Source organism: Embiotoca jacksoni, unplaced genomic scaffold (genome assembly GCF_022577435.1).
Source record: "Embiotoca jacksoni isolate LCO1_2020_lvr unplaced genomic scaffold, fEmbJac1.0.p SCAF_73, whole genome shotgun sequence".
NCBI classification, from domain to species: domain Eukaryota; kingdom Metazoa; phylum Chordata; class Actinopteri; family Embiotocidae; genus Embiotoca; species Embiotoca jacksoni.
This window is the reverse complement of record NW_027185429.1, coordinates 623,013-638,303: the sequence shown is the minus strand read 5'-3', so window position 1 is coordinate 638,303 and position 15,291 is coordinate 623,013. Positions and strand designations below refer to the sequence as shown.

The 15,291-nt window shown below is 40.7% G+C and overlaps 1 protein-coding gene across 2 annotated transcripts in view; it reads right to left on the bottom strand.

Annotated features, from left to right (window-relative positions):
* Positions 1-15,291, bottom strand: part of xrn2 (5'-3' exoribonuclease 2) — a 35,050-nt gene that overhangs the window by 8,401 nt on the left and 11,358 nt on the right. For both annotated transcript variants that reach the window (XM_069177470.1, XM_069177471.1), the window contains 11 exons: positions 14,267-14,402; positions 6,602-6,709; positions 6,305-6,394; positions 6,125-6,197; positions 5,795-5,878; positions 5,067-5,164; positions 3,906-3,985; positions 3,766-3,822; positions 3,300-3,368; positions 2,440-2,568; positions 1,151-1,266 (listed from right to left, as the gene is read on the bottom strand). In XM_069177470.1, coding sequence (XP_069033571.1) covers positions 1,151-1,266; positions 2,440-2,568; positions 3,300-3,368; positions 3,766-3,822; positions 3,906-3,985; positions 5,067-5,164; positions 5,795-5,878; positions 6,125-6,197; positions 6,305-6,394; positions 6,602-6,709; positions 14,267-14,402 — 1,040 coding nt within the window. The remainder of the gene's footprint in view (positions 1-1,150; positions 1,267-2,439; positions 2,569-3,299; positions 3,369-3,765; positions 3,823-3,905; positions 3,986-5,066; positions 5,165-5,794; positions 5,879-6,124; positions 6,198-6,304; positions 6,395-6,601; positions 6,710-14,266; positions 14,403-15,291) is intronic.

The following is a 15,291-nucleotide window of genomic DNA, read 5'->3' as shown; positions in this document are numbered from 1 at the left end:
TTTACAGGTTTACATAACAGATTTAGTGCTCTAACCATCAGTGATGTCACCAACCATCAGTGATGTCATCAACCATCAGTGATGTCACCAACCATCAGTGATGTCACCAACCATCAGTAATGTCATCGTTGGTTTGTGAACATTATGAATCCTCCAGTTCAGATTCTGTCCGTCACCATCTTTAATAGTTCGGAGCGGTTTGGAGCAGGAAGTGACCATATTTGGACGAGCTGGGGGAGGAGCCAGAGGTGGATCTGACCGATCTGATCGGAAACCTGACGATACTCAAGAGTAGAGCTTCTTCCTTCATAAATGACCTCTGACCTTTGCAGCGACCACTTCATTAACCAGGTTTACTGTTAATGAAGCTGTCCAGAGGTTATCGTGGAGTAGAAAAGATAGTAAAAGGACCAGCAGTGAAATATTGATTGAAATAATGAAAATATACAAAGGACTGTGGGGTGTCATTTCAGTTATCCATCAGACTTTACGTAACAAAATAAAGTGGAGACCATGTGGACAGCGAGCTCAGCAACACGAGCATGAAACGGTCTAATATTTGACTATTTCTTACTCTCTGCCTCAGGAACCAAAAATGCTGAGAATAATAATTCTCATGTTCATGAAAGCAGCGCAGCGACCTCGGCTTTCATGACGGAGCGTGAAAAGCGAGGCCGCTGTAAAGTGCAGAGAAAGAGATGAACATTACAAGGAGGAAGTTTAGAGTCAAAGCACATTTTAAGCTGCATTGAATGGAGCTGCTGTTGTAGTGGGTGGAGGTGTAATAATATTGATAAAACGCAATATGATGCTGCTATTGTTGGATTCAAAGCTGCAGAAGTGAATCTGACAATCGAGCCAGTTTCAAAGTTCCTCGGTGACCTTGGAGACGGCGGCTCCATCGGTCCTCCTCCTTCAGCAGAACTTACATCTCAAACATTACACCTCTATAAAGTTAGACTTGATTCAGTTATGGCTGATTATCATCTATATTATTCATGACAGCAGCGATACAGACAGGAAACAGGAAGACTATAACTCAGTGAGAGTCTAAAACTCCCTTAAAGTCCACTTTAAATGCAACTGAAGATGGACCTGTGTGTGTGTGTGTGTGTGTGTGTGTGTGTGTGTGTGTGTGTGTGTGACTGACGTTGGAAAGGCTGGTGGCTGCTGTGAGGAGCCCGGTAGCTTCCTTGGCTGTAGTTGCCCGGTGGAGGAGTGCTGCTGTACTGTCCTCCACTGTGTTGGTTCCTGTTCACACTGTGACTGAAGGAAGAGGAAAAAACAAACAAACAAACAAACAAACATGTAAATTCATCTACAAACTGTACAAATACCTTCAATTTGTACTTAATGAGACTAATGGTTGTACTTAAGATCAAACTCCTTGACTGTCCATGTCTGGAATAGACTTTTTATAATTCCAGGATATTCCAGGACCAATGGGAACCCAGACTGAAGTAAATATACTGAACTACATTCCCCCACTGATAGTTAGACAGACGTTATTGTCCCAGGACGTGGACGTTGAAGGTTTGATGATTCAGTGAAGACGTCTGTTTTCTGTTTTCACATCAGAGCTGGAAAACACCGACTGGATGAAGTTGGATTTTGGCCTCTTGCCACAGACAGTCACTGATTTAAAACCAAAGCAACAGTAAATTATTTTTGTTAATGATTTGCTGCAGGTTTTCCTGCCCACCATCCCCCCACCACCCCCCGAGTGCACCTGCTCGCTCGCCCCATCGAGGAACGTAACTGCCTGAATTACTGAATCAACGACTGAGTTTAGTCAGAAAAGAGAAGAAAAAAAAACGTGTGCATGATTAATTCCCAAACACGCCACAGTCGGACCGAGCCAGATGTTCAATTATTCACATTTCCTTAATGATAATATCAACGTGTGGAGAAGAGAGCTGAGATCATAATCAAGGACGGCTGGTTAATGGGGAGCGTCACAAACATTTCAAATCTAAAACCCTGTCGTGATCACAGCGGTAAGACGACGCCGTCGCTTCACTTCCTGTTCATTGAGCCTTTGAGCAAAAGACTTCACAAACTACTCGCGTGCTATCGGTAGATGTCGGCTAGCGAGAAGCCTCCAGTTACTGCGGCTCAACTCAAATACGAGGCCAAAAAATGAGTTAGAAGAGAGTGAAATAAAACGTAAAGAGATTTATTTAGGTTGAAGTGATTTTGAGACGACCAATTGGAGCTTTTATACGTTAAACGATGCAGCTAACGGTTGAGATTAAAACAAAAACGTTTTACTATGGACGAAGCCTCGGTATTGAAATTTGGACAGTAGATCCATGTTAACTTCTCATACTGAAGGAAAAAGCTTGTCAGACAGCAGGTGTGACTCCTCCCATGTTTGTCCTGGTTGTTGTAGATGAAACATTTATATATATATTTATATATATATATATATAAACTCACCCCAGAGCCCTGAAGCCGGACTGATCCAGGTGAGCCTGCTGCCTGTTGGGGTTGAAGCCCAGCTGAGGTCTCCATGACTCCCGGTTCCCTTTCTCCCAGTCGCCCGGCTTCAACACCTTATTGGGAATCCTGAAAATAAACCAGCAGAGTGAAAGCTGCACCGACTGAAGAACTTTCAGGAAAACATTTCTCTTTTATTGACATTTATAAAACAAAGAGATGAGAACTGTTATGAACACTTGAAGCGCTGCACTCGTTTGGTTAAAAAAAAAAAAAAAAAACTGCAGAGGGGAAGTTTTGTCTCCCCCTTCTGCCCGGGAGAGTAATTACAAAAACACCGTCATGTTTAACTGGAGCCGACTCGGAAAGTCTGAAGGAGCCGACGTATTATATAATAATAAGAAAACTACGTCTGCACCACATAAACCAAAGAGATGGGGAACTTTCTTTTTTCTGCCAAATTAAAATAAAGACTTTGTGTTAAATTTTTTTACTTTTGTTCTGCAATTTTAATGCAAAAAACCCACTAAAAACTGCAAAATATCATCGCAATTTTTAAGAAAAGCAGCTGAAAAATTCCTTTCTGAGTAGCGATTGATGAAAAACTACAAAAACCAGGAGCTTCAGGAAACTTCAAAGCATCGTTTCAGAACAAAAGTACTCGGTGTCGTAAAGTTTGAACGATTTCAGACTTCAGTCGGAAAGAATGAGCGCCGAGAGGCGGCTGGTTCGGGTCTTTTCATGGGATTGTTACCAGCTGCATCCTTTAAAAAGTGTCTCCACACCTGAGATGAAAGAGCCTTTAAGGTTCAGCAGAGAACTTATGAGAGAAGTTGGTGTAAAAGCAGAAAGCGTCTCACTTGGCTGCCGGCAGGAGGACGGCCTTGAACACGAAGCCGTCTCCAAACGCAGGATCCTGGAACTTCACCCTGAAACACACCAACACATTCACACTTTTTATCTTTACAGGAACATTTGTAAAGAGAAACAGAGATCCTGAGTTTGTGATGGTTTGTGAAGTGTTGAAAGAACGATAGTCGCATATACTAATAGATTTTTCTATATTTTAACGACTATTAGAATATTTGAAAACTGTGTCGTCCTGTCCAAACTGTAAACTAACAAAGAAATAACGTCAGACTCGGGCTTGTTTGTCAAGATAAGATATTTTTTCCCGATAGAAATATTTATTGGACTCATTCTGAGAGTCCACAAAATGTCTGTTGTCGTGTTTATGACATAACTATGCAGCGTGACCATTTCTACACGTTTAACGTGATGTTCTGCTCGTGTTCCTGTTTTCAGACGGTAGAAGTTGCGACTCACCCGATCGCGCTGCTCTCCGAAATGTCTCGCAGCAGAGGAATCGGCGACTTCACCGGCCTGAAGGGGAAATTAAAGAAAGGAATAAATGAGGAGACGGTCATTGAAACATGAGACGAGGCGTATGAGCGCGAGTTCCTTACTGATCTGGGAGAATCGGGTTGTCGTCCAGGTTTAATGTTCCTTGGATTCCGTGGCAGAACTCGGCCGGGATCTCGGTGGCCTGACGGAGACACAGCGGCTCTTTATTTCTGACCTGGACCACATCCACACAACCCTAACACTTCCTAAAACTTATAAGATCACTATCATGTCACATGTTTTCCAGATGAAAACTTGTATGTATGACATGTTGCAACATATGAAAACCTGAGGGAAATATGTGGGAAGGTTTTCAGAGGAATCTACATGAATTTCACATTAAACCATGAAAATGTTAGAAAACCTCATTTCCCATGTGAACAATCACACGTGTGACATTAAAGCGTCTTTGAATTTTTTCAATTCCCAAATTATAAAATCCATTTAAAAAAAGAAAAGAAAATGATTTTCGGGTACAAATCTTCAGTTTTCATGCGGTTTTGATGAGTTTAACTCACTTTAAAATGTTTTGTGTAGCTACAATTAACAGGTGTTCCCTAAACACCTCACTGCAGCACAACTCGCACATACAAAGCTGGAAATATATTCAAAATAAAGCCGACTTTTTATCCCTCAGCTTTTTTTTATTTTCTACACACGTTCACGACCCTCTCAAAGTGACCCACTTTAGGGTCACGAACCACGAGTTGAGATCCTAAACAGAGCTTCAGATTTTAAATGAAGTATGTTGTGATTTATGTGCATTTTGCTTGGCAGCTCTGACGTGGTCATTAAGAAGTTTTCACCCAGCGGGAACAAAACGAGTCGGAACAACGGTTGTCTAGAAACGCACAATCAGCAAGACTGAACAGAAAGCAGGCGACAGCTGCAGAGCTCCACGACACATCTGCAGCGCCATGACACAGCAAAACACCAGAAGAAGAAGACTGTTATTACACAGCAGCTGACTGTGTGTGTGTGTGTGTGTGTGTGTGTGTGTGTGTGTGTGTGTGTGTATGTGTGTGTGTGTGTGTGTTTGTGTGTGTGTGTGTGTGCGCATTAGTTAAGATACTTTGAAAAAATCAATTATAGACAATGAGAAACTTGTTTTGTCAACTTTTCAGATGCTGCCTGTCGCCTCACATTGAGAAACAAAAGCTGACGTGTTGAATTGTGTCTGAATTAAAGCGAAGTTGAAGCGCGTGCGTCTCCGGTTCTGTTACCTCGTGAGATTCTGCTCGGTAGAGTTCATGGATGAAGTCGAAGAGAAGGTGAGACCTCCCCAGAAACAACACGTCACTGCCCAGGCTGTTTCTTCTCACTGCAACAGACGGCACAGTTCACAGTTCAGAGCAGGAAGTGACCATATTTGGACGAGCTGGGGGAGGAGCCAGCGGTGGATCTGACCGATCTGATCGGAAACCTGACGATACTACGTCCCGCCCACCGATAGCTGTAACCTGACTGCACCACAGGCCTGTCAATCAAACAGACACGCCCCCAAAAACAGGTCTTCTTGAATCTTCTTTTCTAATGAATGAGGGATTATTTTCAGATGGACCTCCAGAAAACTAATAAGAAGGAGTGACTTTAGCTAACAACACCGAGATAACTGATGGACACATTTTATTCACTTTGGATTTGATGAGAGAAGTTGAATGGGAGTCTATGGAGCCGGAGGCTTTTTGGAGCCGACCTCTAGTGGCACTCGCTGGTATTGCAGCTGAAGACACTTCTGGATCAGAACCATTTTACAGACCTGAAGCTATGAACTCTTTTATAAACAGTCTGTAGTTTAATATCTTCTTTTCTAATGAATGAGGGATTATTTTCAGATGGATCTCCAGAAAACTAATAAGAAAATGTAAAGCTCTCACCATTCCTCTAAAACGTGTCAACACAAACAAACAGAAGCACGTTTTATTACAGCAGGAAGTGAAGTTCAGCTCACCTTCCTCAGTTGTGAGGTCGGGGTAGACGTCAGCCAGACCCGCCCTCAACCGACGCTCATCCACAAACGGCAGCAAGGCAACGCCTTCGAGAAGAAGCACAAGCTCGGAGTCAATCATGGGATTATTGATGATGTTTATTGTAGAACTTTTACTTTCTTCACATCCAGCACTCAGAGGAATATTTTGACTTTTTTTTTATTTCTCAGGCAACAAACGATTAAATCTCTTTTAGAAAGTTTGAAGAAATAATTTCTTTTGTTGATTCCTGGCGATGATAAAGAACTGCTGGAACGTCACTGAGTAAAAATAAAGTGTAAAGAGACGCTCACCCTGCCAGGCGTATTTCTTGCCGTTGAGATCGATAGCGAAGTCGTCGGGGTAAAAGTCGATGATGGAGGAGTCCTGCATGGAAGGAAAAGTTTGTTAAAAAAACAAATAGCTTTTTTAAAATTATTCTGGTACAAATAAAACCCGATGTGCTCCCAGAAAGTCGTCCCTCTGAAACGTACCGGACTGCTCATGAGGTTCCTCCATGTCGGGGGCAGGAAGTTACCGCTGGCGGCAGGAAACACGGACATCAGCTGCTCCAGGGGCTTGAACTGCACACAAACAAGGTGTTTACACACTCACTCAGCAGGTATTATATTATGTACGTTATCTTATATAATACCTTAAATAAGCTGAGAATAATATGTGTAACAGGAGAAAAATCTAAATCACCAATAGTGAATTTCTGTTATTTGTTTGGTGCGACATATTTAACAAAACATCACGGAGACCAACGAAGAAGAGAAAGAAGTTCTCACTGGTTTGGTGTCCTTCTCGAAGTCGGTGAACATCTCTTTGATGTCTTTGAAGTCAGAGGCAAACGGGGCGTAGTGGAACGGGAAGTACCACTTCCAGGAGGCGCAGCCCTGCAGAGCGACAGGCGGCAGTTACACTTCACATGACGAATGACACAACCTTTAACATGTTGGTTTGTTCATCTGGGAAAATAGTGTAAACATCTTTTTAAACAGGAGTTTGAGCTGCTTTTTTATCAGGTGTTTAAGATTTAAAGACACAGAAACAAGGAAATATCAACTGAAATGAAGTAAAAAGTGATAATTTAATAAGAAAGAAGATAAAACAAGGGGGAAAAAAAGACTAGAAAAACAATGAAGGAACGAGTCTCCTGTGATAGAATAAAATAAGTTTACTGAATGCTGCAGAGGAAGCAGCTTTTAATCTACATTTCAAAATAGGGGAAGTGAGATCATTCGTATGATGGTTTGTGCAGTTTTTCTTTAGTTGTGATTGGAGGTGTTAAAAGCTGAGTGCTTCTTAAAAGATCTCAACAAGACGAACTGGCTTTTGTTCTTCTGGCAGATCAGAAACAGATTTGAGCTGCAGATTCATGAACCAGCAGCACTTCAACAAGAGTGTAAATATCTAAAACCATAAGTAATGAAGAATGAATTAATTTTTGGTGCAAAGACCAAACAAAAATAAATTACTTTCTTTAAGTTTTGTCTGAATATTAGATCTCATATTCGTGCTTTCAATCGAGATGGTTAAAAAACGCTCGTCAAAATTCACCGGAGCAAAAAAATGATCTCTTAAAATTGTTGGAACAACAAAACTAAATACATTTTCAGTGATAAAAACCCAAATCGGAGGAAGTTTTGATAAATCAGAATTAAGTAATTAATTTAATTGGTGTTTGCTGCTGATTTCTTGCTCTTTCCAGCTTCCCTGTTCTGCATCAGTGTTCGATCGGACATAAAATCATGACCGACAAACTAACAGGACAAAATGAAAAGAAGTGAAAGTTAAAAAAAAACAAAAAACAACAGAAAAGACTTACAAAGAAAATGGAAAGAAAAAAGCTTTTCTTTGCCCTTTTTCCACTAAAGTTCTGCTGCAGCTCAAAGCTTAAAATCCAATCTGACCAGACTAAGATGTCTGCGCTGACATTTAAAACCCTCCACGAGTCTGAATCCCGATCAGACGCCGAGCGCTTCGTTCCCCTGAATCACTCTGATTTAAATTTCCATCCGTTCGCTGCACTTTCAAACTTCGATGGTGACTTTTCTGTTTCTTGGACTACAGTTGAGTAAAAGCTCTTCCAGCTGTTGCGAAGATGAACGGCTCTGTGGGGATAAACTATAGAAATAATTCCCTCTTTCACCTCAGTGTGTTGGAAATGTTTATGCACAAAGAAGCAAAAAGAAAATGTAAGCGTGCAGATGGAGTGTTCGGACCACTTGTCCTCCGAGCAAACACGCCTCGCACCAAAGAACGACCTTCACTTCCCACAATCCACCTCTGAGAAAACGAGGTCCTCCGACAAACCCACCAATCCTCACATCTCCGCCAAGCCCACCACTCTATTATTAAAGATGGTCATTCAAATGATAATATGGCCCTTTACCATAATAAAAGATAGAGAAGGCTCCCATCTCCACATTCAAATAATCGCACAGATCATTTATGGTAATATGACAAAATGTTTTGTCTGGAGAAGAAATTCATTTGTGTCTGAGGCCGGCGGGTCAAAGACCACAAACCACAATAATAAAAAAAAAATAATACATTTACTGTCCTGTTTCACAGCGGCGGACAAAAGGGAAGAAAAGTTTGTTATTGTTAGCGTAAATAAAAAAGTACAACAGAAGAGTAGTTCTTATCCGTCAGTGTGAATATATTTTAGTCTGATTTACTAAATTCTGTCCAAATTAGGCCTCAAACTAATCAATATTTTCATTAACTAATAAATCAACTACTTTTATAATTAATAAAATTTACAAACCCCAATTATATTACAATTATAACTAAATAAAAACAGCAATTCTACAGATTTCTTTTAGTCGTAACTGAATTGATTAGCTACTAAATTTTGTTCATTTAATTTCTGTCACAAATACCAGTTTGTGCTTAGTTTCTAAATCATAAATAACTTATTCTTTAAATTAAACTATGTGATGTAATGCAGAAAAGTTTATTTCACTGAAAGACAGTTTAAGTATTTTATAAACTGCTCTGCTGACATTTTGTCAAACAATAAAAACAATGTAAAAAATGTGATTAATAACCTGATTTTGGCTTTGGATGTTTTAGTCTCTACTTGAATACAGAAAAGAAAATTCAATTTAAAGAACGTCACTTTAAAAAAAAATTATAATATGAAAGGAACAGGCTTTACAAACCAAATATCCCAAAATAAATGAAATAAAAAAAATTATTCACTTATTGTACATTATTATTGAGGCTGCTGGTTTAAGTAGACCAAAGATTTAAAACTTGAAAATGTCACTTGTTCATTTTCGATTCAAAAGGTCCTGATTAGATTCGACTAAAAGAAACTTGTTTGAATTTCTTAAGATTCAAGGAAATCAGTTGAAAACTACAGAAATGTAAAATCGTTGGTGAAGACCTTCAGTTATCGTTTTTATTCATCTTTAAATTCCCTCTGTGAGAAACACCACGTCAACAACAGCCACAAAACAAATCCAGTACGGAGATGTTTCTGATATTTAGTCCGACCCATTAACATCCCTGAGGGTCGACTAAACATGACGTCAGAGTGAAACATCACAGCCAAGCAGCAACGGAAACTAACCTCCAAAATAACCGGCAAGAAATCAACACCTCGGAAAAGTGTTCCAACAAAACCTGAACGTTAAAAACCTGACGTTACTCGTACGTTAAAAACCTGACGTTACTCGTACGTTAAAAACCTGACGTTACTCGTACGTTAAAAACCTGACGTTACTCGTACGTTAAAACCTGACGTTACTCGTACGTTAAAAACCTGACGTTACTCGTACGTTAAAAACCTGACGTTACTCGTACGTTAAAAACCTGACGTTACTCCTACGTTAAAACCTGACGTTACTCGTACGTTAAAACCTGACGTTACTCGTACGTTAAAACCTGACGTTACTCGTACGTTAAAAACCTGACGTTACTCGTACGTTAAAACCTGACGTTACTCGTACGTTAAAAACCTGACGTTACTCGTACGTTAAAACCTGACGTTACTCGTACGTTAAAAACCTGACGTTACTCGTACGTTAAAACCTGACGTTACTCGTACGTTAAAACCTGACGTTACTCGTATGTTAAAACCTGACGTTACTCGTACGTTAAAAACCTGACGTTACTCGTACGTTAAAAACCTGACGTTACTCGTATGTTAAAACCTGACGTTACTCGTATGTTAAAACCTGACGTTACTCGTACGTTAAAACCTGACGTTACTCGTACGTTAAAACCTGACGTTACTCGTATGTTAAAACCTGACGTTACTCGTACGTTAAAAACCTGACGTTACTCGTACGTTAAAACCTGACGTTACTCGTACGTTAAAAACCTGACGTTACTCGTACGTTAAAAACCTGACGTTACTCGTACGTTAAAAACCTGACGTTACTCGTATGTTAAAACCTGACGTTACTCGTACGTTAAAACCTGACGTTACTCGTACGTTAAAAACCTGACGTTACTCGTACGTTAAAACCTGACGTTACTCGTACGTTAAAAACCTTACGTTACTCGTACGTTAAAACCTGACGTTACTCGTACGTTAAAAACCTGACGTTACTCGTACGTTAAAAACCTGACGTTACTCGTACGTTAAAAACCTGACGTTACTCGTACGTTAAAAACCTGACGTTACTCGTATGTTAAAACCTGACGTTACTCGTACGTTAAAACCTGACGTTACTCGTACGTTAAAAACCTGACGTTACTCGTACGTTAAAACCTGACGTTACTCGTACGTTAAAAACCTGACGTTACTCGTACGTTAAAAACCTGACGTTACTCGTATGTTAAAACCTGACGTTACTCGTACGTTAAAAACCTGACGTTACTCGTAAGTTAAAACCTGACGTTACTCGTAAGTTAAAACCTGACGTTACTCGTACGTTAAAACCTGACGTTACTCGTACGTTAAAAACCTGACGTTACTCGTACGTTAAAAACCTGACGTTACTCGTACGTTAAAACCTGACGTTACTCGTACGTTAAAAACCTTACGTTACTCGTACGTTAAAAACCTGACGTTACTCGTACGTTAAAACCTGACGTTACTCGTACGTTAAAAACCTGACGTTACTCGTACGTTAAAAACCTGACGTTACTCGTACGTTAAAACCTGACGTTACTCGTACGTTAAAACCTGACGTTACTCGTACGTTAAAAACCTGACGTTACTCGTACGTTAAAACCTGACGTTACTCGTACGTTAAAAACCTGACGTTACTCGTACGTTAAAAACCTGACGTTACTCGTACGTTAAAACCTGACGTTACTCGTACGTTAAAACCTGACGTTACTCGTACGTTAAAAACCTGACGTTACTCGTACGTTAAAACCTGACGTTACTCGTACGTTAAAAACCTGACGTTACTCGTACGTTAAAAACCTGACGTTACTCGTATGTTAAAACCTGACGTTACTCGTACGTTAAAACCTGACGTTACTCGTATGTTAAAACCTGACGTTACTCGTACGTTAAAAACCTGACGTTACTCGTACGTTAAAACCTGACGTTACTCGTACGTTAAAAACCTGACGTTACTCGTACGTTAAAAACCTGACGTTACTCGTACGTTAAAAACCTGACGTTACTCGTACGTTAAAAACCTGACGTTACTCGTACGTTAAAACCTGACGTTACTCGTACGTTAAAACCTGACGTTACTCGTACGTTAAAAACCTGACGTTACTCGTACGTTAAAACCTGACGTTACTCGTACGTTAAAAACCTGACGTTACTCGTACGTTAAAAACCTGACGTTACTCGTACGTTAAAAACCTGACGTTACTCGTACGTTAAAACCTGACGTTACTCGTACGTTAAAAACCTGACGTTACTCGTAAGTTAAAACCTGACGTTACTCCTACGTTAAAACCTGACGTTACTCCTACGTTAAAACCTGACGTTACTCGTACGTTAAAAACCTGACGTTACTCGTACGTTAAAACCTGACGTTACTCGTACGTTAAAAACCTTACGTTACTCCTACGTTAAAACCTGACGTTACTCCTACGTTAAAACCTGACGTTACTCGTACGTTAAAAACCTGACGTTACTCGTACGTTAAAAACCTGACGTTACTCGTATGTTAAAACCTGACGTTACTCGTACGTTAAAAACCTGACGTTACTCGTAAGTTAAAACCTGACGTTACTCGTACGTTAAAACCTGACGTTACTCGTACGTTAAAAACCTGACGTTACTCGTACGTTAAAAACCTGACGTTACTCGTACGTTAAAACCTGACGTTACTCGTACGTTAAAAACCTTACGTTACTCGTACGTTAAAAACCTGACGTTACTCGTACGTTAAAACCTGACGTTACTCGTACGTTAAAAACCTGACGTTACTCGTACGTTAAAACCTGACGTTACTCGTACGTTAAAACCTGACGTTACTCGTACGTTAAAAACCTGACGTTACTCGTACGTTAAAACCTGACGTTACTCGTACGTTAAAAACCTGACGTTACTCGTACGTTAAAAACCTGACGTTACTCGTACGTTAAAACCTGACGTTACTCGTACGTTAAAACCTGACGTTACTCGTACGTTAAAAACCTGACGTTACTCGTACGTTAAAACCTGACGTTACTCGTACGTTAAAAACCTGACGTTACTCGTACGTTAAAAACCTGACGTTACTCGTACGTTAAAAACCTGACGTTACTCGTACGTTAAAAACCTGACGTTACTCGTACGTTAAAAACCTGACGTTACTCGTACGTTAAAAACCTGACGTTACTCGTACGTTAAAAACCTGACGTTACTCGTACGTTAAAAACCTGACGTTACTCGTACGTTAAAAACCTGACGTTACTCGTACGTTAAAAACCTGACGTTACTCGTACGTTAAAAACCTGACGTTACTCGTACGTTAAAACCTGACGTTACTCGTACGTTAAAAACCTGACGTTACTCGTACGTTAAAAACCTGACGTTACTCGTACGTTAAAAACCTGACGTTACTCGTACGTTAAAGCCCAAACGTTGAAACTCGAACATGAGAACTCGTACGTTTAAAGCCATTCATTAGAACCTTAACGTCAAAACCCAAACGTGAACATTATGACATTAAAACGCGAACAATGACATTTGAACGTTAAAATCCGAACATTTGGACTTGTATCAGGGCTGCTCGGGTAAATTAGTTTTTGCTAGGTGTACCTAATAAACTGGCAGCTGAGTTTATAAACACATTTCAGTGTTTCATGAAATTGTTGACAAAAACAGGCAAAAATGTAAATAAAACCATTTCTGTTTCTAGTTCCAACAAAACGTACGAACTCTGACTGATGACGTGATTCTATAAAAATCAGCTTCGGATGATTTTAGTAAAACGTGTGAGGAAACTCTTCCTTTGTGGTGAAGCTGTTGAGGAGGATTTAATTCCCAAGTCAGAGGACGTTAACGAACCTCGGTGAGCTCCGAACCTGAAACATAAAGGGAGGGAAACAAAGTGGAGTCCTTTGTGTTGTGGATAAACCGTCTCCGTGGATGATCCGCCGAGGTGTGAGCGATCATAACTCTGCGGCGGCGGACCGAACCGTGAATGTGCGGCGGCGGAGAGGAGACACGTCTCCGTCCGCCGAGGGCCCGCTAATGAATTCATGGAGAACGGCCCCCTGAGACGGGCTTTGGATCGGAGTCAACACCGTCTGCACACACACAATCAGCCCGGACAAATCCCCACGGATCAGCCCGCCGCCCGGCTCTCCTGGAGACCGCCCGCCGCTCATTACTTCATTCACACATAAAGATCAATATTTTACAACAGGAACATGATTTAGTGTTTAATCACACTGCAAACAACAGCTGGAGGTTTCACTCCCCTCTGAGAGCTGTTGGGCTGAAACACTCAACACTTCTTGACTTTCAAACAAAGAACAATACCGGAACCACCGCCTCAACGTCGTACCTCTCCTCGTTCAAATCCATGTCCTGACAGACTGATGTCTTCACAGGAGTCCTCATATGAGTTTCCACGCCTTGACAATAAAGATGACTGACAGCAAACGATGCTGCAAATTGTAAAACGTGGATGATTCCAACACGTTCAACCCGACAACACGGTGACCTCTGACCACCAACATCTAATCAGTTCATCCTCATGTCCAAGTGGACGTTTGTGCCAAATCTGAAGAAATTCCCTCGAGCTGTTGTGGAGATATCACATTCACGAAAAGAGAACGAGCGGAAGGAAAATCAGAAAACGTGATGCATTCAGGTACCACCAGCGCAGAGGCAGAAATAAACCTGCTGTTAATAACGTGGAGATTAAATATCTTTTATCTCTGATAATCTCATTAAACTACGTTGACAACGCTGCAGTTTGAGATCTTCCACCTCATCGTGAAGTAAAAAGCATAATTTGAAGTTCTTCAGCAGAGCAACACGTGACAGATGAAGTCACGTGGGCTCAGGTTGCCATGGAGATGCGTGTTACCTGGTAATAGTAGCGCAGCACCCAGCAGAGACCCTCCACGTACGACTGGACCACCTTCCGCCTGAAGTCCTCGTCTGTCACGTCAACATCGAACTTGGTCTTGTAGTATCTCTGCTTCCAGCCGTCCTCCCACAGCCTGCAGCACAATCACAGTTCATATTCACCATCACAGTTCATATTCACCATCACACAGTTCATATTCACCATCACAGTTCATATTCACCATCACAGTTCATATTCACCATCACACAGTTCATATTCACCATCACAGTTCATATTCACCATCACACAGTTCATATTCACCATCACACAGTTCATATTCACCATCACAGTTCATATTCACCATCACACAGTTCATATTCACCATCACACAGTTCATATTCACCATCACACAGTTCATATTCACCATCACACAGTTCATATTCACCATCACACAGTTCATATTCACCATCACAGTTCATATTCACCATCACAGTTCATATTCACCATCACACAGTTCATATTCACCATCACACAGTTCATATTCACCATCACAGTTCATATTCACCATCACACAGTTCATATTCACCATCACACAGTTCATATTCACCATCACACAGTTCATATTCACCATCACACAGTTCATATTCACCATCACACAGTTCATATTCACCATCACACAGTTCATATTCACCATCACAGTTCATATTCACCATCACAGTTCATATTCACCATCACACAGTTCATATTCACCATCACACAGTTCATATTCACCATCACAGTTCATATTCACCATCACAGTTCATATTCACCATCACACAGTTCATATTCACCATCACACAGTTCATATTCACCATCACAGTTCATATTCACCATCACAGTTCATATTCACCATCACACAGTTCATATACACCATCACACAGTTCATATACACCATCACACAGTTCATATTCACCATCACACAGTTCATATTCACCATCACACAGTTCATATTCACCATCACACAGTTCATATTCACCATCACAGTTCATATTCACCATCACAGT